The 24123-nt window shown below is 40.4% G+C and overlaps 1 protein-coding gene across 1 annotated transcript; it reads left to right on the top strand.

Annotated features, from left to right (window-relative positions):
• Window positions 1–3799: 3799 nt before the first annotated feature.
• On the top strand, window positions 3800–23114 carry FOXN1 (forkhead box N1). Its single transcript, XM_071447964.1, has 8 exons — window positions 3800–3919; window positions 6432–6929; window positions 9081–9191; window positions 12799–12926; window positions 13704–13800; window positions 18303–18510; window positions 19530–20057; window positions 22272–23114. Exons 1-8 carry the CDS (start codon window positions 3800–3802, stop codon window positions 22532–22534), a joined length of 1953 nt encoding a protein of 650 aa, XP_071304065.1. The 3' UTR covers window positions 22535–23114.
• The last annotated feature ends 1009 nt before the right edge of the window (window positions 23115–24123 follow it).

The following is a 24123-nucleotide window of genomic DNA, read 5'->3' as shown; positions in this document are numbered from 1 at the left end:
CTTACAGGAATTCAGTACTTTACTACTTAGCTGGCAGCAAACACATCCCATGTCACTGGATCCAGAAATTGTCTTATAATTGCAAATGTTCTTCACTCATCCTTGAGATTGCCACATTAACCTTGTTTTTCTCTAAATGTGCACAAGGTGAATAAATATCTAAATACCCAGAGGTAGCTAATTATGGGCAGCAATCACAGCTAACTGTGAGAGAATTGAGCTCAGAACCCTTGAATAAGAAAGCAAAACCAGCACAGTTAAATTAAACAAATTCACGGGCAGATTTAAATCCAGAAGAAAAGAAATTACAGTCCTTAGAAGCTCTGTAAAGTTATTCAAGTATCCTGTAATCAAGGTGCTATACATCCTGTAAAGAGGAGCAAGGAAGCAATGAGGAATTCATGTGGCCAAACCAGAGTTTAGTGCTGGGCTGTGCAGGTTCCAATCCTGTTCCTGAAAATGTCTCCTAAAACCAGGGCAAGGCTCAGTGACAGGAATGTCAGGGATCAACAAAGAGTGACAGCTTTGATGAGCCAGCACAGCCTCTGGTGTCAACCTGGCAGGAACAGCCTTAGAAAAGCCTTGAATTCATTAAAAGCCTTTCAAAAAAATGCTGATTCTTATTAACAAATCCCTTTTCTGAATGCTTTCCATAATTAACTATGTGTAGAGATTTCCTGTCTCCATGACAAGTGTTAGTCACAACATTCTGGGCACTTCTGTGATATTTGGCGCACAACATCATTGACTGACATGTGATGGATTTTTAACTGTAAGAGGAAAAAGGGAATTCTGAAACCTGTTTTTCATAAAGTCTTGAGAGGAAAAAAACCATGATACCACAGAGTTATTTGGGAACCATGAGATGTGGAGAGGAAAACGATGATTTAGGGTTCTGGGCAGAGATGCGAGCAGCTCACACAAGCTGGTGTCAAACCAAGCTCAGGGAGCAGGCACAGAGGATGGACTGGGAGCTGAGGAGCATCCAAACACCTCTTGTGAGAGCAATCCCAGCCCCAGGGGCTGCACAGGGCACTCCCAGCAGAGTTCAGGAGGCAGAGGAGACACAAACCCAGGGGTTGCTCCAGCCATGGATTGCTGCCACGGGGCTCAGTCATGCAGAGCTGATAGATCAGCTGCTGCTGCCCTGCTTTCCCCAACAGCCAGCTGAGGTTACAGTTTCTCACTCTTTTCTGATTTTCCAGGTAGTTATCTTATCACAGGAGCCTGCGTGGTCACGCAACATTTACAGCAGCCAAAATGACATGAAATGGTTCCAGCTGCAGCTGGGATAATCAGATACCTCTCTCCAAATCAAAGCATCATTGTTTGCTTTAGCACATCCTACATCCAGGCAACCCACAACTTCCTCAAGCTCTGTCTCCCAGGAACAGTTTGTTGCAAATGATTTATTGTAATCCTGATTATTGGCAACCTCCCCTGGCTGTAATTTCTGCTCCTTAAGGTTTGTCAGTGAGTGTTGTGATTTCTCTTTGCTAAAATCTATGTTAACAATGCAAAGTGGTTTTGAGTTGGTTTTTGGTTTGGTTTGGGGCTTTTTGTTGTTGGTTTGGTTTTTTTTACGGGTTTTGGATTGTTGGTTGTTTTTTTGTTATATGTTCTTTGAACAAAATAGAGTGTCTCTAAGGGACATTAAGAAAAGATTTAATGAACATTGACAGCAAAAAGATTTTTTCAGTGTGTTGATTTGGCAGTTTAAACTGATCTGCATTTGCAACCTGCTGTGAGACATACCAGCGAGGCTGAAGTTGCAAATGGCTTTTGAAACGAGAAGTTTGGACTCCAAAATTAGAGTGAAAATCAGAAGTGCATGGCCAGAGGTTTTTCCTCTCACAGCAAGACATTTCCACAACGTGCCAGGATGAGCAGAACCTGGAGCTGCTGCTCTTACTGAGCTGCTGGTGCCAGTGTGAAAACTGCGAGCAGCACTGGGATTGCAGCCTTGGGATTTATCCCCATTTGGGAGATCCTCCAGGATGGATTCTTGACAAAGGCACTCCATAACCACCACTGAACACAGATTATCAGCCCAACACTGTTTAAGTATAAATGCTTCTCATTTAACAGTAAAAAAAGAAAACTACCTTCCCTATGGCTGCTTCTCATTTAATAAAAAGAAAATAATTTTCCTGCACAGGGGGAAATTTTTATAGTCTGAAATGTGGCTAAGACTTCTCCTTTCCTACCAAAACGCAATTTATCAACAGAACCTGGCAAAGGTCTCAGAATTATTTGGTTTTCCTGGACCTTTTGTTTTGATTGTCCAAACAACCCTGACAAATTCACTTTGCTTTCAGAAACAATTTGGGAAAAATCTCTCACAATGCAGAAGCCACCAGGCAAGAACTGTACCTGTGCAAAAGCTTTTTATTAAAACTCTAATGCTCCAGACCACAAATGAGGCAGCTGGGCTGAAAAAAATTGCGGTATAAAAGAGAGGTCAGAGACAGCTTTGTATAACCTGAAGATAAGTGGGGAAGCTGCACTGGGAGGGCAGCCAGTGTGGAGCACTCACAAATTACAAATAGACACTCACAAATTACAAATAGACACTCACAAATTACAAATAGACACTCTCATATCTTTTCTAGCTGACATTTTTCCCACCTGCCTCTTTCAAGATGAGGAATCTCTCTCCTCATCAGCCTCCAGTTAAGCCACTGGGAGAAGAGGCTGAGACATTTCTGAACTCTCTCTCACATCATTTTTTTCCCCTGATGTACTACTACAGGTCTCCTGCTTGATTTCCAAGCCCCATTGTGCTCCATCCCCCCAGGCAGTGCAGTTTAACTCATCATAAATACAGATTTCTCTTTGAACTAGAAAGGCAAAAAAAGGTTTCCACGTTTTTAGTTGATATATCTTTGTTAAGCAAACCTAACAAACCCCTTAGATATTTACCTAAGAGCTATTTCAACACGTGGCAAAGAGCTGGCAGATTAACTCTTCAATTAAAAGTGGCTTTTTCCCACCTGACTTGTCCACCTGAAATTGAAATTATGAGCATGAACACCTTCATGTAGCTACAAACTTGGTGCATGACATAAAAGGATGCATGTTCTACTTTTGTTTTACTCTAAGGTTACAGTCAACAAGGAAAACAAAAGACCAGAAGATTAAATTTATTCCTTTTAATCCAAAGAACACCATCAGATATGGCTCCTATATCCAAAGATCAAAGATTGGGAACTTGAGAGGGGATCCAGCTAACAAAAACAGGGATGGAATGATGAAGTCATTTACATATCTCAGATACATTTAAGTCATGCAAAACAGAAGAGAAAGGCTGAAGGGATTGGGACTAATAGAAAACAAAAGTGAAAATATAAATGTGTTGTAACCATCAGTCTGAGTAATGATAGAAAAATATTCTTTTTTTTTAATATAGTCCCTCTGAAAACAGCTGGGGTGCATTTATATCCCAATCTCTCAATAAAGTGACATTGCTAAATTTGCTTAACCCCAAAACAATACATTTTCATTAATTTATGATCCTGTAGAAAAGAAAGTGCTTATTTTTATAAAAATTATGTGGTGAATCCATAGAAACCCCATACCACATCATCATTGGAACTGCGTCTACAGAACATTTCTTTAAGAACTAAAAAATAATTCCACTGTGTCAGGAACTCCTCAGGATGGCTCCAGCTGCACATCCCAGCCTGTTCCATCACCTGCACCCAACAAGGGCCTTTGTTTCACAGTTCAAGTTTTAAAAAGTGCTTATTGTAATTTGATTTTTGCCCTGACAGGATTTCTGTCTGCCGTGGGTTTGGTGATGGTTTCGCTACTCCAGGACCAGTCCAATATTAAATTTTCTGCTTCGGACACTCTGGAAAGGGACCAGCAGGACCTGATGAAGGCACAGGGGGATTCAATATCCCCAGTTCAGCAGAGTGTGAGTAAAACTGGCCCAGGCCTGTTCTCTTTCTTTAAAGATCAAAATAAACATTCAGCTCTTGCTGAATCTCACCAAACCTACTGGTGACGGAGCAAATACTGGAAGTTTTATTCCTGAAGGGTAGAAACCGGAGTTATCCTGCTCAGCCAATCTTAAACCCCAGCTGAATGCTCTGCTCCATTCCTTAAAATGACTGGGAAAGTTGTGCTGTGTCCCACTGCAGAAAGAACTGGGTTTATCCTGATTTTCCTTGTGGGATTTCTTGGATTTGGAGAGCACTCAATAATCTGGTGTGTGCCTTTTTGAGGAGCACAGGACATTCCATTTCCCCCCTCCCTGAGCACAGCACCCTGCTCCAGCCCCATGTGTGTCCTCTCAAAGGCTTCCCAGTGATTACTCATCCCTGGTGTCAGGGAAACATGCATCTTTTCATTATATGCATATTTTAATCATAAACTAATCTTAAACTCCAGCTGAATGTTCTGTTCCATTTCTTAAAATGAGTGGGAAAGCTGTGCTGTGTCCCACTGCAGAAAGAACTGGGTTTATCCTGATTTTCCTTGTGGGATTTCTCGGATTTGGAGAGGGAAGGAGGGAAGGGAGCACTCAATACTCTGGTTTTTGAGGAGCACAGGACATTCCATTTCCCCCCTCCCTGAGCACAGCACCCTGCTCCAGCCCCATGTGTGTCCTCTCAAAGGCTTCCCGGTGATTACTCATCCCTGGTGTCAGGGAAACATGCATCTTTTCATTATATGCATATTTTCAGTGCCAGAGCCAGACTGCAGCCCTGCTCCAGATTAAAGAGCACTTCGGTGGCTGCTGGTTTCTCTTTGCTGGAGAGCACAAGGGAGGGAGGAGATGACACGGGAGGGTTGGGGTGTCTGCCCAGAGCCTGTCCTGTGTCTCCAGATGAGTGTGGCCACCTTAATGAAGGGAAGTGATGTAAGCACCAACATTTCTGGAGCCTGGAAGCCCAGCAGGGATGAGATCAAGCTGATTTGACTAAACTTGCAGGCGACAGGGCTTGCACTTATCACATTCCTGTCATTTAATCTTTCATCACCTGATCTTCCTCAGCTTTTCCCTGAAATGGGCAGAGCAGAGTCAAGGTGTCCTTGTTTTTCAAGGACAGTTCCGTTTTCTGAGGGGTTTGGTTGGAAGGGACTTAAAGATCATCGAGTTCTGTGCCACTGACTCTACCAGGCTGCTCAAAGCCCAATCCGACCTGGCCTTGCTTTTATCAATTAATTGCTGAAGAGTTTTGGATACCAAGCTACCAGAAAATCCTCGAGATCTTTTTAGGGCTTCTCTGCATGAAGGTGGTTAGAACTGGTCATTTCATACTTACAATTAAAAATGCATTTTTAATGTAATTAAAATAGAAATTTTATACTTGAAATTTGCTATAAATAAATAACTTAGACAATGAAAATAATAACATAACTGCTCAAATTTCAATACTAACCTTAAATAAATAAATGTTAATTTAAAAAATTCTATAAATAACTAAATAACTAAAAAATTATATAAATAACTAACTTAGACAATGAAAAGAATAAAATATTTGCTCAAACTTAAATCCTGACATTAAATAAATCAATGTCAATATTCCACAGCATATTACATTTATATTTTAATGTAATTAAGATATAAGTGTTATATTTAAAATTTTCTATACATATATAACTTAGATAATTTCTATAAATAAATTTCTATAAATAAATTTCTATAAATAAATAACTTAGATAATGAAAATAATTAAATATTTGCTCAAACTTCAATCCTGACCTTAAATAATTAAATGTCAATATTCCATCGCATATTACATTTATATTTTAATGTAATTAAATGTTAATGTAAAAAATTTTAATATAATTAAAATATAAACGTTATATTTTAAAATTTCTATAAATAAATAACTTAGACAATGAAAATAATAAAATAACTTACAAGATTAAAATAACTTAGACAGTAATAAAATAACTTAGACAATGACAATAATAAAATATTTGCTCAAACTTAAATAATAACCTTAAATAAAGGTCAATATTCCATCGCAGCTTTTAATGTAATTAAAATATAAACTTTTTATTTTAACATTTCTATAAATAAATAACTTAGACAATGAAAATAAAATATTTGCTCAAACTTCAATCCTGACCTTAAATAAATAAAAGTCAATATTCCATCGCATATTACATTTATATTTTAATGTGATTAAGATATAAATTTTTCTATTTTAAAATTTCCATAAATAAATAACTTAGACAATTAAAATAATTAAATCTTTGCTCACACTTAAATAAATAAATGTCAATATTCCATTGCAGCTTTTAACGTAATTTTAAAAATACAAAAACATAAAATTTATATTTAAAAATTTCTATAAATAAATAACTTAGACAATTAAAATAATAAAATATTTTTATTTTATTAATAAAAATATTAAAAAACTGGAAACTTCAGTCCTGACCTTAAATAAATGAATATCAATATCCCATCACAGGACAACCCCAGCTACAGCTGCCAGCCCTATGAGCCAGACACCAGGACAGAAAGGACGAGCTCAGAATCCTCTCCCAGCCCCAGCCCTGCCTCCCCGTGCCAGGACCCCATCCAGGGGGGGTTCCCTGCCAGCCAAGGAATCCCTTGTGGCGAGAACAAATTCAGGGCATCCTTCGGCACCGAGAGATTCCGGCGCTGCAGCTACGAGGAGAACACCGCCGGCAGCTACGAGCGCTTCCTCAAGAGCAGCAGGAACCCCTTCCACCCTTACAAGAGGCAGATCAGCGAGGATGTGTTCCAGGAAGCTCACCAGGCCCTGCCACCAGAAGCTTCTCCCTTCAAAAGCCACAGGAGCATCGATGGCTTCGAGGGTCTGCCGGGATCCGCTGAGGAGCCGGAGGCGTTTCCCACCCACATCCCAAACATCTCCACGGAGCAGCCGTGGTGTAGCAGCCTCCAGTACGGCACCACGGGGCAGGAGCACGGCTCTCAGGTCATGGTCAGTGGGGTTTTGGTGTTGTTTGCGCCGTTTTCAATGCTAAAAATGTGCTTTTGGAAGGATTTTCTTATTGGGAGGATTTCCTTGTTGTAGTAGTGACTATATTGGTGTTTATCGCTCTGTCAAGCTAGAGGTCAGGGAAAGCAGATTTAGATATATCTGTGTTTATTTGGCCAAATTTTCTGTTTTCTGGTCTTTTCCTCAATCTTCAGAAAGAAGCACGAGGACAAATTATTTTCCATCAGACAGGGTACACAAATCCTAAATGTTTATCACTCTGTCAGGACACAGGTTAGAGCTCAGGGAAAGCAGATTTAGACATATCCGTGTTTATTTCTCCAAATTTTCTCTTTTCTGGTCTTTTCCTCAAACAGTCCTCACTCAGAAAGAGGCACAAGGACAAATGATTTTCCATCAGACAGGGTACATGAATCCTAAATGTCCAAATTTGTCATCAGCTGGGGTTTTCTAGAGACAAAAGTTCACAAAACAATATTTTCAAGCATGAGGATGTGGAGCAGATTTGGTCCAACACCTCAGCTCACCTGCACTTTTCTCAGTGCAAATAGAAAGAGAAACTCCAAGACATCAAAAAATAAATGTCAGCTCTATTTATATGTGCAGTGCAAAGTTACCTGGGCTATTTCAATACCTGATAGAGGCAACTGCCTATTTTAGGGCAGCAGAGATCCCTGGAAAGCAAATTAAATTCCCCTCCCGTGCCTCCACAATATCTCTGCTGTAATCCAAGGTGTAAAGTGCATCTTGATCATCTCCTGCAGCCAAAAAGAACAACTGCACCTGCCAGAGGAGAGCCCTGAGCTGGTTCTGAATGGCTGGGAGAGGAGGAATTCTGGGCTACAAAAAGAAAATAAAAAGGCTTAATTGGATTAAGACCAGGAGAATGGAGAGATGTTGTCAGGGAACATACCTGGGGATTGAAGCCATCCAGGTTAAGGAGGAAATTGATCTAAATCTCTTATTTCCTGGATAAACACTCATCTAGGTCAGAGGAGTTCAGGGCTGCAAAACCTATGAGCAGCTGATGGAAAAAAAAAAAAATAATTCCCATTTCCTTCCCAAACCCCTGGGCTGCAGGATGCAAAGGCAGGAGTGCAGGAGCCCTTTACAAGCAGGTGTAGCTACTCCCTGTTGAGTCCTGCCAGCACCCAACTTCCCACCTTTAAATCACTTCCATGCTGCTGGAAAGCTGGAATTTCTGAAAACCTTCATCTGGTGGTCACCAAGATAACACTGAGGTTTATTTGTAGTGGATGTCAAACCAAGTCTAATTTGTGCTTCTAATAATATAACATAAAAATACTGAATATTTTAATATTTATTAGACATACTACATGCATTATATATAAAATACATATAAGAAAAATGTGTATAAATGTTTATTTATTAATATTTTTAGACAGACTAAAATGCCATAAAAGCTGGCCATGTTTTAAAGCAGAAGGATAAGTGCTATTGGATTCTTGGAAAAAGTTTCTCACTGAATTTCTCCTTTTTTACATATTTCCTGCATCTTGGTTGAACCCAGCAGCCAGCCCAGTGTGAATTTTCTCTGCCACCTCTTTCCTGTACATTACAGACCTGCCAAAATTCCAGAGGCAGCTGGAGGCCCTGCCAGCCTGCAAGATAAAATCAGGGAGAATGAAAAACGAGGGAGACGCTTGTGCACACTCAGGAATGAAAGCTGGGGTGTGTGGTTTGTTTGTGCAGAGAGAGAAAAAAAAAAAAAGAATATAAACAGAGCTTGATGTTTTCTGAACTGCTCTCTGCATGGAATGTGGGCTGGGATTTCCTTTTTTCAAGCTGTAATTATGGAAATGCAGGAATTGGTTTGTTTCTACATGGAATCATGGAGTGGTTTGGGTTGGAGGGGACCTCAGAGGTGACCCAGTGCCACCTCCTGCCATGGCAGGGAAAACTCCCACTGTCCCAACCCACCCTGGCCACTCCCAGGGATGGCCAACCCCAGATCTGCACCATTAAAACGCAAACCAACTTCTGCTAACCCTTACCAAAACACAATTAAACCCCAAAACCCAACGTAACGGAGGCAAATCCCGGCAGTGATTAATTATCCTGTTTTAAATTTACCTGTCTTCTCTAATCACTCCTCTTTTGATTGTTTTGCAGGGGGATTCAGACATGAAGCTCAGGACACCCCCCCTGGAAGGGCAGCCTGGCCTGTATTGCTACCAGCCCCAGGTGCAGCAGATGTATTGCTCCTCACACCCTTTCCACCAGGTCAGTACAGCTGGGGCACCAAAACCCCCGATTTTTAGCGCTCAAACGGTACAAAAATTGTGGTCATCACGATTTTTCAGAGGCATTTTAAAATATCTTTACATTTGTGGGTTTGCAGGGCCATGTTTATATGCCTACGTTCAGTTTATAAGATCTAAAAAGAACCACTGCTAAATGCAATGTAAGACGCTCGCTAAGAAAAAGAAGAAAAATCTACCAAACCAAAAATTGTGGAAGTGGAATCTTAGTGCTGGGTATTTATATTTTCACCATTACACACAAGAAAATTTACTTTGGAGCCAGATAAATTATTAACATAAATCTTGATATTTCAGGATCTTATTAACTGTGTGTCCTAGGGTGACACACCAACTTCCTTTAACTTAACTTCCTTTAACTTCAGGAAAAAAACCACCCTAAACAGATTGTTAAAATTCAGACCAAGTATAGAAAAATGTTTTAAAGTGGAATTGGAACAGAAAAATGATGTTCACTTTCCTTGTGCTTGATGGCACACAAATCTCTTTTGAAACTTTTTGCTTCTTACATCATCCCAAGAGAAGGATTATTCAGCTGAAGCATAATTGACAATAGTAAAAATCAAAATAAAATAAAATAAATAAAAATAAAATAAAATAAATGAAAATAAAATAAACTAACATTAAGACTAAACATAAATATAAAATATAAAAATATGACCTAAATAGGCTAAAAGCAATGATGATATTGCACTACCATCCTAACTTACAAGTCCATTATTGTTATTTTAGAAGAAAATGGTCCCAAAATGGTGCCACAAATAAAAGCTCTGCTGCAAATATAAACTATTGTGGATATGTCACAACTCCATATATCTCATTCACTATAAAAATGCCATTTCTGTGTGCAGAAACCCCACTTATGAGGTGAATTCATGGAATATTCCTAATTTCTTTATCCATTCTGCAGCAGGCACCTTTCCCCCGTCCCTGCTGATTTGACAGCAGTGCTGTTTCTGTGCCGATCACATTCCAAAAACCTCCAGATTTAAAGCTCCTGGGAGCTGCCAGGCAAGATCCAACAGGCACCAAGAGGAAAATCCTCCATCCACCTGCAGGCTGGCACTGGGACAAATCTCTGAAGTGCAGCAGGTTTCTGTCAGACTTTTCAATACCTGTGCTTAATGTTAGTATAGAAAAAGACTGGCAAGGTGTTCTACTGCTCAGGAATAAAATGAAAATAAAATTTAAAGAATAAAATTTTAAAAATTAAAAAAAAAAAATTTAAAAAAGGTCTAATAGGTGCAAGAGGTAGAATTGCTATCCCTGTGCCACAAAAACTGGAAAATAAAAAGAGCTGAGAAAAGTGGAATGAGCTCTCCTGCTGCATGGAGCAGCCCCATGATTAACTCCTTCCATCTCCAGCTGGAATGGGGCAGTGCGAGTTCAATCACTCCAAGGAAGTTCCACTCTGCAGAACGGGCCCTGGAGTGAGGGATGTTCCAGCTCAGTTTTCATTAGAGGGATGAGAGGATTCAGCCCCTTCATTAATTCTGTGCAGATGATAAAACAGCCTCACCTTCCCCTTGGCTGGACACAACAGGAGTGGTGACTCAGAAGAAAAATGAGTTATTATTGACCCAAATGAGGAGCAGACACTGGCTGGAGTCACTCACCCACCCACCCACCATAAAACACCTTTCATGCCATGGCAGACTGTAAAACCAGCTCCAGCCTGTCATTCCAGCCCATTCCCCAGCCTCCCTTCCCTCCAAAGGGATTCATGAAACCAATAAAACAGAAATAATCCTTAAAACACCCAGGTCTGGCCTTTCATGATGACATCAAAACCAGCCCTATCTTTCAAAGAGCCACCAAAACCAATAAAAATCAGAATTATTGTAGGAATTTCTTGGTTTTCTACTCTTGGGGGGAAATCTGCAGCCAGTGCACAAGGCAGGGAGCACCACAGTGCGCACAAAAATTAGTTCACAGCTGCTCTGTAGGACTCTAATTGTGCCCAATATTTAGTTTAACAAGGCAGGACATGATTAATTATGTACATTTCATTCCTTTCACCATGCAAACAACTGAGTCTATTCAGTCTGGTTTTCCACATTCCATTTCAGGCAGTTCAATGTGAGGAAGATAAAAGCAAACCGGCAAGAAAAACTCCAGCAGCCAGCATAAAATTACCAAGAAAATGACATCAATTATTCAGAGTACAGAATAAATAAATAAACTGGGAATATTTTACTGTTTAAGGGGACAAAGAACAATCAAAACTATTGATCCAAAAAAAATAAAGGAATTAGAAACTAAGGAGATGTCCAAGGGATTTTTCCCCATGAGTCTTGAGAGCTACATGATGATTTTTCCAGAGGAACCACACAAACCTCATGGCACAGGATTGCTGGAGCTGAGCAGTGAAACACCAGGACAGGGCTCAGCAACCTTTGAGTGCCAGGGAAGTCATCCAGGTTGATTTTTTTTAATAGCATGTGACAGAAATTCTAATTCTGGCCATGTCCTCACCCCTGGAATCTGCCAAGATCCATCTGGAAGAGGCAGAAATTGCTCTCCCAGAGAGCCAGCTGATGTTATCTTACCTAAACTGCATCATGTCCCTTTGCTCCTGAAAGTCTCTTTGCAGCAGGTTTAAACTGTAATTTGCAGAAGAAAAACGTGGAATATTCAGAAAAGAAAAAGACCAAGTGCTGTATTAAAAAAAATGGACAAATCTATGGAAGGTCTGGTGCACTCCAGGCTGCCTGTGGGGATCATCTCATCTTTCACCTGGATTTTTTATCCTGGTGATCCCAACACTTCGGTGTGTCTTGGGGCAGGCTTAGGGATCTCCTGGAGAGTTTGGTCAGCATTCCTCAGGGAGCTCCTGTGGCTGCTCCCAGGGCAAGGGCAAGAGGGGCATAAATGTTTCCTGATTTATGTGAAACCACCCCAAAAATGTCTCATGTGCTGCTCTCCTGACCCCTGGGATGACATCACTGACTTATTCCATAATAATATATTCATCTTAAATATGTTCTGGTGCATCCCTTGAAGTTCTTGCTGTTGTTTGTTGGTTTTTCCCTGCCTTGCACAGTAACAGTGATTTTAGCGGGGATTTTGGGATACTATTCCCTTAGCAGCAAATATGATATGCTTTCAATTTTTGCCTTTCTGTACCTCCTCCACCTAAAGAAAAAAGCAACAACAAAAATAGCACAAAAACCCAAATAAGGCTCAGTCAAAACTTCCTTGTTTCTTCCTACATTTTTAGCAGCTTTACTTCCTCAGCTGGTTTTTATAAGGTGAACACTGAAGTTTTTTATTCCGGTGGTCTGAGGTTTTAATGTCAATAAAATGACATCACCCATTATTTGTGTGCATGTTCAGGGGAGGCTGAGCAGGCTGAAATACTTCAAAAGAGATGGCTGGAGGGAGATAAGCTTTAGGTCTATAAAGTTAAGAATTATCTGGGGATGATTAATAGGACACAGCTCCTCATAGCAGGCAATAAAGAAGGAAATACTTTTTTCCCATACAATATCCTCAGAAATAATGCTGTTATTAGGGAATATTTTGGGGAGGTTGTTGCTAAAATAAATAACATTTTTCTGTTCCCCCAGTACCCCTCAGGAGGCAGCTACCCCGTGACTTACATCGCTTCCTCGCACTACCCCTACCAAAGGATTGCTCCTCAAAGCAGCCAAGAATCTCAGCAGCCTCTGTTCCCCAAACCCATCTACTCCTACAGGTAATCCAATCTTTTTCCAAGCCCTCACCTTACAGGAAATACCCTGCTCACCCCTGGCCTGTTTCCAGCATCGTTTGCAGCGACACGTTCGCTCCATTTGTCTTCTTCCCGGGGTGTTCTGTCCTGTCCCTGTGGATCACAAAACGTTCCAGGCTCTGGGGCCAGCCAAGGCACACAGAAATTAAGTGTTGTAAAGCAGGGGAACAGTCTTGATCACTCCTCAAAGGAAAAAAAAATTGACACATTTCTCCAAGGAAAAAAATTAAGTGTTGTGAATTTCATCAGCACAAGACTGGTGCTACTTAGTTGTCAGTTCTGTATTAAAACTGATTTTTTTCCCCAATTACTTGAGCAAGGAAATGCCTTGAAAATGTATCAGCTATAGCAGTCACCACACGGGTTTAGCCCCCAAAGTTGATCAGGCAATTAAATTTTAATTATCCCTCTGTCACTGTCAGTTTGATTCTCTTTGTGGCCTCCAGCAGCCAAACAAAACCTTCAATAACTCCACACCAGCAGGATTGGAAAGTCTTGATTCTACTTTCTATGTTCTTTTATTTTAAACCCGAGTTGGACCTTCTAGATGAGCCTGGAGAATTACCTGTAGGAGTTCAGGAGAGTGTTGTAATTGACTGAGTGGAAACATAAAATCATCTTTGCATTTGTGCTACGACAGTGAAAGTCAGAATAATTACACACAGTGCAAAAAAATGATCTAATTTTGGTTGTGAGGAGAAGAGGCTAAAATGCTTTTTTTTTTTTTTTCTCTCCCTAAAGCATCCTGATCTTCATGGCTCTCAAAAACAGCAAGACAGGGAGTTTGCCAGTCAGTGAGATTTACAATTTCATGACAGAACACTTCCCTTACTTTAAGGTGAGTTCCACAGGGATGGGGAGGGGAGAGAGAGTGAGGGATGGGATTCCAGCTATGAAAAGGGATTATTTCTTGGGAGATTAATACCAAATCAATTACACACTACATACTCCCATGATCACAAGCTCCCCAGCCTTTTGCACCTAGATAGAAATGTGAAATGTGGTCAAAGATATTAAGAGCTGTTCCAGCTGTGAGCTTGGGTGTATAACAGTGACCATTCCTCACCACAAAAAGGGTAAATAATTCAAAAAACACATTCCCTGCTTCCTCCAAGATCTCAAACACAGGCAGAACTGGTCTTGTAGCTTCCTGTGCCACCAGCAGCAGCTCCAGACTGGTGTGGAAGCAGAGAATTCCAGGTTATCTCACTCCATCCTGGAGCTGGGATATTCATCTTGGGCAACAGCATCCCCTGCATGCCCTGCACAAAGAAAAGTGTCAGCTGTGATGATGGCACTAAGCTCATAATGACACGGTGAGCTGGGGAGGGAAGGGGTGGGTGGTTTGCAGCATCACCACTGAAATTGGGATCCCTGCTGGTTGGGAATGGCTCCTCACACCTGGAATGGCGCTGGGAAATGCTCAGTCAGCACAGGCATCCAGGAGCAGCAGGATTAGTTCAGGTTTTTGAAAGAGCTGTAATGGAATCTTCAAGTGCTGCTCCACTCAGGGCTCTTTTTTTCTTTTCTGCTGATTCTTCAAAAGCAACTCACTGAGGTCCACAGTGGGTGAGCTCAGCTGTGAGCAAGGCCAAAAATGAAAATAAAGCCAGTGAGTCTGTCCTGTTTCCTACTGCAAATAGCCCTGCAGCCATCAAGGCAAATTTAAAACAGCCACAGCAAGGCAGTTCAAACATTTGTAATAAAGGAACACTGAGAATAATAAAAAATAAATGTTCCAATACAATTTTGCAGTGGTTTTGGACACTGAGGATAAATAGAGCGCACACACACAAAAAAAAGAAGATTGAATATGTCAGTAACCAGAGAAAAATGCACATTATCACAGAGGAAGAACTGTCAGGATCCATCACACTCCCAGATTTCCTCCCAGAGGAATCACTAACTACTCCATCATTTGTTACAAGCAAGAGAAGGGAGAAAAAAAATAAAGAAATCTACCATTAGAAATCCCAGGGGAATCCACGGGAAAATAGCCAGAGTTTCAAGCAGAGAGGTGGGAATGTTATTGATAATTTTTACATGTGCATACTTTTTCATCAGATCAAACTGAAATTAATTCTCTGTTGTGTTATGACACAATTGATTATAAAATGAATCAGCAGCTTTAAACCAAATGCTGCTGCTGCCAGAATGGGCAGAATCCCTCAGACTCAGGATTGTGGCTCCTCCAGGTGTCACCATCCTGGTCCTTCCTGGTTTTTCAGAACCTCGTGCCTTTTTTTAAAATTCATTTTAAAACTGATGAGAATGAGGCCTCTGCTGTAGGAAAAGAATAGAGCAGGGGGTACTACCCAAACATTCCCTATTTTGTAGCAGCTTTATTTCTGCATTTTACTCACAGATGCAGCCAAATGTATTTGACTGTAACATCCTTAAAATAACCAGGAGAGAATGAGCACTCAGATATTACATTTACAGTCATCAATCCCTGTCTGCCTCTGGTCTTTAGAGCAGGGAATTACCAATATATGGCAAAATTTAATATCCTCCACCCTGCCTGCTTTTGGAGAGTCTTCAGCAAAATAAAACCACATAAAAATCAGCAAAGAACATTTTGCTGCTGCTACCAGTGCTCAAGAAAAAGCAGAATACAACAGGGAGAGGGGAAGAATTTAGGTTGGAGAAAAAGAGAGAGCAAGTGCACACAGAGCCTGGCTGGGAGACATGGGATGATACAAGCAGAGTCAAATTAACTGGGATTCGCTGCCACAGCAAATTTAGTTTCTATGATGCAACAATCTCATTTCTAGTTGAAACAGAGCAATCCAACTCCTACGTCCTAAAAAAAAAAAAATCTACACAGCTAAAGTTGAATTAGTCTTTGATGTACCTCTCCCTTCTCTTGAGACCTAGATTTAAAGAGAAAGGGTTTTGCAAGATCACTGAACTCTTTAAACTTCAAGAGCTGGTCAGGATCAGTGGGGCTGGACAATAATTTTCTCTTTTTTTTGTAGTGATTAGTGAGTCTAACAGAGAGCTTTAATCTTTTTAATTGGAGTTGTTGGCAGTGGGTTGGGAGGGCAGAAAGGTCTGTGTGTGATGGAAGGGCTCAGGTGCTGTGGATGTGGCACCTGGGGACATGGATTGGTGGTGGCCTTGGCAGTGTCAGTGGCTGGACTCAGTGACCTCAGAGGACTTTTCCCACCTCAGGGGTCCTGGGATTCCCCAGCTGATTTTGTGATCCTGGGATTCCCCTGCTGATTTTGTGACTCTGCACTTGCATCCCCACCGTGCTGAACGCAGGGATTACCAAAATCAGCCGCAGCAAGGAGATTCCAGCCACTCAAGAGCAACCCCAGCAGCCAAAGTTTGCTCATTTAACAATCACACCTGATTTAAAAACTGGTGCTCTTTCTCTTGACACACTCAGGGTGTTAAGCCCTACCTGGTAAATAAATTCTCACAGCTCAGCAATCCCAAATTTAATGCAAGAACCTGCTCAGCTCCTGGCAGCAGCCTCCAAAATCAATCCATGTACTTTTTGCTTGTACAGTTTCTAAAACCATCTCCTAATTTACACCCCCACGCGTTCTGCAAGCCTCTGAGGAGCCCATGCCACTCCCATCGGAGCAGAAACACCAATTATCCTGTCTAGGTACACAGGGGTGTGGGGAGCCTCCGTGCAGGGCAAGAAACAGGAATATTCTTCCAGGTCAGCTTGTTCAGTAGCTAAATACACAATTTACCTCGGAGGAACAGCTTTATTCACTTTTGGAGCTACCAGAAAGTTACTTGAATATTATCTGCAAGGGAGAAAAAAACTGATTTGTTGTGTTTAGTGTGATCCTGTGGCAGAAAAGGCTTTAAAGATTTGGGGTTTTCTTTCTTTTCTCTTCTCTTCTCTTCTCTTCTCTTCTCTTCTCTTCTCTTCTCTTCTCTTCTCTTCTCTTCTCTTCTCTTCTCTTCTCTTCTCTTCTCTTCTCTTCTCTTCTCTTTTCTCTTCTTTTCCAATTTGTGTTGTCTCATCCATGAGCCAGGATAGTGAAATGCTGACATCAGGTGGGCCAAAATGGAAGAGGCTCTGCTGCTCTGAAGGGAAAATAGTTTCTCTTTTAGTAAATAGTATGTATTTAATTCCACACCTATTTATTTTTTATGAAGTGAGTATTAAATTTGAACCCTCATCTCATCAATAAGACTTTTAATGCCTTAATCCACGCAATAGTTCTTTACAAGCCACAAAAACAACGGGTTTTATGTTCCTTATGAACAAAAATTAAATCCTGATAAAATAATTTCATCAAAATATGTTCAAAATTCACAGTCTGCCTGGTGAAAGCCAAAATGGGCTCAGATCCATTTATAAAAGATGGTCATAGAGGAAGTCTGATGGACTAGACAATGATTAAAGAAATTATCAAGCTATCAAAAATCTGGCTTTTTATGACAGAAGGATCCTATTAATAAAAAATGTAAAATGGAAAAAAAACACTAAGTGGGAAATCCTAATTTTTAACATTTAAAAAAGACTGTGGAAACCCACATTTATTTTTCATGCTCTCTGTTCAATAATTCTCTGCTTGACATAAACAGTTATGATGACAAGTATTTGCATCCATGAATATGAATCAATAGCCACAGAAAACCTCCCCCCTTTTCAGAGAGCTGTTTCATTTCCTGCAATTCTTATGAGAAATTGAAAAGAAAATATGAGGATTTTTTGGCAAAAAGAAAATAATCATTTTGATGATCCAGTTTAAAGAACCTTCCAGCTTCTACCGCTGAGTTAAAAGTAAATGCAAAGCACAGAGATGGGTGATCAGCTGTGGAAACCTGTATCTCATCTGGAGGGCTTGTGATTAAACCATTTGGTTATGTAATTGGCCAGCACACAAAGTTACACCTACAGTAGCATGAGAAATCCCTTTGAAGTCTGCCTGGACACTGAATTTGAGCCCAGGTAGCACATAGTACTTTAATGAAGAATTGGAAATATTTCTAGGTGTTCTAAAATAGATTCTGATTTCTTGTTAGTTCTAGAACACGAATTTTTACACACTTAATTCTGGTGATGTGCAAATTCACTCTTAAAGATCCAGCAGGCCTCTGACAACCTTTTTGCTTAGAAGATCAGTTACTATTTTATCTGATTCCTCTCTTCCCACACAACATGACTGTAACATTTTTGTGGCTCCCCTCTATAACGTACAAGTTTCTCACTGCAGAGAAGGCACAAACTCAAACAGCATTTCTTGTAACCTCACCAGTCAAAACACAGCTATATATATATACATACATTTTTAATTTATTTATATCTTTTTAGCTTTTAATTTTTTTTTTTTTTAGCTTGTTCTTACATTGGGTTTGTTTCTCCAGACAGCTCCAGATGGTTGGAAGAATTCCGTGCGCCACAACTTATCTTTGAACAAATGCTTTGAGAAAGTTGAGAACAAGTCAGGGAATTCTTCTCGAAAGGGCTGTTTGTGGGCTCTGAATCCAGCCAAGATTGACAAGATGCAGGAGGAGCTTCAGAAATGGAAGAGGAAAGACCCAGTTGCTGTGAGGAAGAGTATGGCAAAGCCAGGTCAGTCGTTTGTCGGTGTTTTAGCTCTCAGACAACTCTCCCCAGAATTTTTCTTTTCACCAAGATCCGTAAGAGAATTTAAATAGGATTTAGGAAAGTATTTAAGGATTTTTCCTGGTTGGCAAAGCAAGTAAAAAAAATAAGCAGAATTAAAGTAGACCCAGTTTTGTAGGTGTTTACAGATAAGCACAAAGAAGCTTCCCCAAGAAAATATTCTCTCTTGACACCTCACTAAACTTTAAGATAAAAAGCAAGGCTGGATGGGGATTGGAACAACCTGGTGTGGTGGGAGGTGTCCCTGTGGGCAGGGGGGTGGAATGAGATGATCTTCAACATCCCTTCCAATCCAAACCACTCTGTGACAAAAAGCATGCTGAAATGCTAAATACAAAATATCAAATAAAATCTGAGATTAACTGCTAAGTATCCAACCTTTAAAAGTGGAATTTATTACATACTCACTTGGCAATAATTTAAAAGCAAACATCTCAGTTGGTTATGGCATGGTGCTAATATCACTGAGGTTGTGAATTCAATCCCTGTATGGGCCATTTACTTCAGAATTGGACTTGATGATCCTTGTAGGTCCCTTCCAACTTAGAATTTCAGGCTTTGGAGGTTTTAATATATAAGAACTAGCACTTCTGTAGGCCATTTCCTTAATAACTCCATAATTCCTGCTGCAAGTTATCCAGGGAAAGTCAGCCACGGACTATCCCTTGCCATTTCCTGAGTAGCACCACAATTCCTGCTGCAAGCTATGCGGGGATAACTCAGCTTTGGGCTTTCCCTTGTCATTTTCTGAGTAGTCTCACAATTCCTGCTGCAAGCAATGCAGGCATAAGTCAGCTTTGGACTTTGCCTTATCATTTTCTGAATAACACCACAATTCCTGCTGCAAGCTATGCAGGGATAAATCAGCCATGGACTTTTCCTTGCCGTTTTCTGAGCAGCATCACAGCTCCTGCTGCAAGCAATGCTGAAATTAATCAGTCACGGGCTTTCCCTTTGTTTTCCAGAAGAGCTTGACACCCTGATAGGCGACAAGAGCGAGAAGCTGCGCTCGTCCCTGGTGTCGTGCAGCCCGCCGGGCGCTGCAGGTGCGTCCCTCTCCAGGCAGATGGCAGCGCAATCCCATCCCTTGTGCGAGCCCTCGCTCTCCTCGGGCATCCCGCAGGGGTTCCACGGCATCCCCGCCTCGGCAGCGCTGCACGCCAAGAGCCCCCTGCCCGCCCTGCTGGGGGGGCAGCAGCCCGGCTGCTTCGCGTCCCCCCAGGGCTTCCCGCAGATCCCCACGGCGCTGCTGCAGCACACGCCCGAGCCTCCGAGCCTGTTCCCTGCTGGGGAGGCTCAAAGCCAGCTCCGGACTCAGCCCAGCATCCCTCAGGATTCCCCAGTGCCGGCTCAGAGCCCCCCGAGCTGCGGGATGAAGATGCTGCCCGAGCATTCTCCGGCCAGGACGGTGCAGGACACGCTGCTGCAGGAGGGAGACCTCAGCAATGACATCGATGCTCTCAATCCGTCCCTCACTGATTTTGATCTCCAAGGTGGGTGTTGGAGGTGTTTTTATCTTGGAGAGTCAGGTTTGTTACCTCCCATCCCATCCCATGGATCCAATCCCATCCCATTATCCTATCCCATCTCATGGATCCCATCCCATCCCACCTCATGGATCCCATCCCATCCCACCCCGTGGATCCCATCCCATCCCATCCCATGGATCCCATCCCATGGATCCCATCCCATCCCACCCCATGGATCCCATCCCATCCCATCCCATCCCATCCCATCCCATTATCCCACCCCATCCCATCCCAACCTCCACAAGATCCATTTCTCTCCCTTTTCTCGCATCTCCATGCCCCTGTTACAAACCCCACCTTCCTGGGTTACATTTTATATAAACACAATGCAATTTTGTGTTAAACCTTTTAAAAGTTTCTCAAGGAAGATACAGATTTGCATCCAGGAACAGAAAAAACATTCCTACTGCCCCCCTGGTTACAATTGCTGATACTAAACACTGCAATACAGTTTTTAGAATGTGTTCTTTAAATTCAGACCTATTTTCAACTGAAAGCTACGCAAGCACAGCTATTTAGTGCCATTCTTACAAGAGAATTGTTGAGTGAAAGGCACCAAGAGAAATAAATCTGATTGAATTAACATGCTAACATTCTTCTTTATCAATATTGATTCCACATCTCTGCTAAAAAGGATGCTCTTTCCCTCTTCCCAAGGCAGTAATGGCATCTACAGCCCAAACAATTATATTTTCTGAGGTGTCTCCTTATATTCTTCATAAATATACGTTTCTAACAGATTTTTTGAAATAATTTTCTTAATTTAATGCTGTTTTCTCCCAGATTTAAATGTATGGAGACAGACAAATAATAACCATCTAAACAACCTCCTCCCTTCCTCAGTCCCAAGAGATTAGGATCACCTCCACACAAATGTTTAATAACCAGCATCTCCTGCAACGCAATGATTCAAAAGCAAATATAAAGAAACATATGGAGAGAAAATAAAAAGAAATCTGAATCAAACTGTGTAGATTCTTTAGCCCATTTTCTGCCTCAGCCAAGGTCAGGATTGAAGGTGGTATTTTGTATTCAGGCTCAAATGTTTATTATTTCTTATCTATACAAGTGAGTTCTACAGCATTCTACTAACAAGCTACAAAATGGCTCACGATCTTGCTCTACAAGGCCTTTTAAGGCTAAATTATCCAATTAAGAAATGACACCTAAATTATTTTTACTTTTAACCCAATAACCAACCACCTAAAATCCACGATGCAGAGACTTTTCTGTCCAATTACACAATACCACCCAAACCTAGGGAGAAGAAGAAGAAGGTGAAGCAGAACAGCCAGCCACAACACTAAAACCTCCATTTTACCTTATATATATATAATTTTATATATATATATATATATATATATATATATTTATATATATATATATTTATATATGTATATGTGTGTATGTGCATATATATATATAATGATTCATATATATATGTATATGTTTTATATATATTGTTATATTGCTGTATTGCTATATTCCTATATATTTTATAATACAATAATAGCTATATCATAATATATGTAATATTAATATATATAATATATTATATATAATAATATATGTTTTCTGTATTATTATATATAATATTATTATTCTGTTATTATATTCTGTATGTAATATATGATATAGTGTATATAATATATAATATAATATATTATATATAATATATAATATATAATATATAATATATAATATATAATATATTATATATTATATATTATATATTATATATTATATATATTATATTATATTATATTATATTATATATATTATATATTATATATTATATATTATATATTATATTATATATTATGTATAATGTATAATGTATAATGTATAATATATTGCATAATTATGTATAATATAATATATAAAATATCAATTATATATTATATAATATAATATATATAAGCTATATAATATAGATCTTTTACATATATTATAAACCTTAAACCTTAAGTTTTCCACCCTGTGATATCACACACTTCTATTCAAGCCACACACCCACAATCTCAGTTCTATCATTCAGTTTTGGAAGCCTTCTCATGTCAAATGCAGTATTATTCTCTCGTAGCTCTGTGCCTTTCGGCACAGAAAATTTAAAATTCTCAGCATTCAGGGTTCCTACAAATCTGTGAACCAACACGGGGATTTTTTTTTCTGTTGTAGGGAATCTTTGGGAGGAGCTGAAGGACGACAGCCTGGCCGTGGATCCCCTTGTCCTCATTTCATCATCCCCGCAGTGTTTTCCCTCGCACTGCCAGCTGGAGAGCGGCGGCCCCAGCGCGCACGGGGGCGCGCACGGGAGCGCGCACGGGAGCGCGCCCGAGCTGCAGCTCACCACGCTCTACTCGGCCTTCATGGAGCTGGACACGGTGTCCCCTTCCTACCTGAGCAACACGCCCGGCTCCAAACCCATCGCCCTGATGTGAACCACAGCCCTGGCATCGCCCTGACCCCCTGGCTCAGCACAGGCAGTGCCCACGGGAACAGGAATTTTATCTCTTTTTTTTTTTTTTTTTTTTTTTTTTTCCCAGAACTCACCTGCAGGATATGTAGCTTTACCATGATGATTTTCTACAGACTGATATTAAAACATAAAAAATAGGAAAAAAAATGTAAAATATTATTTAAAGAGAGTATGGTTAACAGCTGAACTTGTCAACACCATTTTATCAAGCCACTCATCTTCTTCGTCTTCCAGAAATAAGAAGCCACTCATCTTCTTCTTGACCTTTTTTTTCTCTTTCTTTGTTTTTTTTTTTTTTCTTTAACAAAAGCTGCTTGCAAATGAGCACAGAACTCACAGCACACAACAATTTAACTTATTTCTTGGAGCCACTGATGGCAACAACATCCACCACAGACCATTCAAAATATGAAATCTACCTATTAAAACATTCATAGTCCCCTTGAAAGAAGTTCTGGGTTTTGGTAAATGTGAACTGAAAATTCTGCAAGTATTAGAAGATAGAGGACAAGCTGCTGACAGACAAAACCAAAGAAACAAATATACTTCAGTGGAAAATATCAAAGTTTTACTGTATTTAAAAAGAAATTTTAAACTCTGCTTTTTTAATAAAAAAGAACAAAACTATTTAGTAGAATTTTTACTTGGCTGGAAATTATTCCTATTCATGCCTCTTATCTTTTTCCACATAAACTAAACATTAACGTGAATTATTGAGCCATATATTTTAATGGTAATAAAAAAGAAGAGAGAAATTGCAGTTGGCCAAACCCAGAGAGCATCTGTGATTCAACTGATCCCTCCAGTGGGGTTTCTTGTGATGCTGAACCAAATCTTGCAGCAGGTTCCTACTGTGAGCTAAACTTCAGGCCAGTTTTTCAGGAACAACCTCCTCCCTCTGATTTTCCACAGAGCTGGAATCAAAAAAGTAGAAAAATATAATAAAATAGAATAAAACAATTTTGGTTTAAGTGATGCAATAAAAACCCGGAGTAAGCTGGGGAAGGAAGTTAAAAATTGAATTGAGCACTATGGAAAATAGTCCAGAAACCCCTAAAAAAATCAGGTTACCTGGAGAAGATGTGGCTGCCCCATCCTGGAAGTGCCCAAGGCCAGGCTGGACAGGGCTTGGGACAATCTGGGGCAGTGGAAGGTGACCCTGCCCATGGTAGGGGTGGCACTGGGTCACCTTCAAGGTCCTTCCCAACCCAACCCCTTGTGGGATTCTGTGATCTCCATTCACAGATGATGTAAACTCAAGGATGTTAAAACTTGAGTCAGCTTGGGTGATTTAGACCACGAAAAAGCAAGGATGGAACAAAGGAGGTGGAATTGTTAAAATAAAGACACAGAGGTTTAATTGGCCACTGTCTCCCAGCAAGGTGGGAGCTCTGCCCAAACCAAGGCCTAAAGCTACACCCTCACCCTCTCCTACTAGTCCAGACTTAAAATCAGATTAGGGGCAGACGGATAAAGGAGACTTAGGAGGAGCACATGTGATGCAGCTTTGTAATCCCTCACGCAAGCACCAAGAAATCCTCACTTGACTCC

The sequence above is a fragment of the Agelaius tricolor genome, unplaced genomic scaffold, assembly GCF_023055355.1.
Source record: "Agelaius tricolor isolate 1412-34295 unplaced genomic scaffold, bAgeTri1.0.p SCAF_25, whole genome shotgun sequence".
Classification (NCBI taxonomy): domain Eukaryota; kingdom Metazoa; phylum Chordata; class Aves; order Passeriformes; family Icteridae; genus Agelaius; species Agelaius tricolor.
Note: the sequence above shows the minus strand (reverse complement) of the source record. Positions and strands in the feature narration are given on the sequence as shown.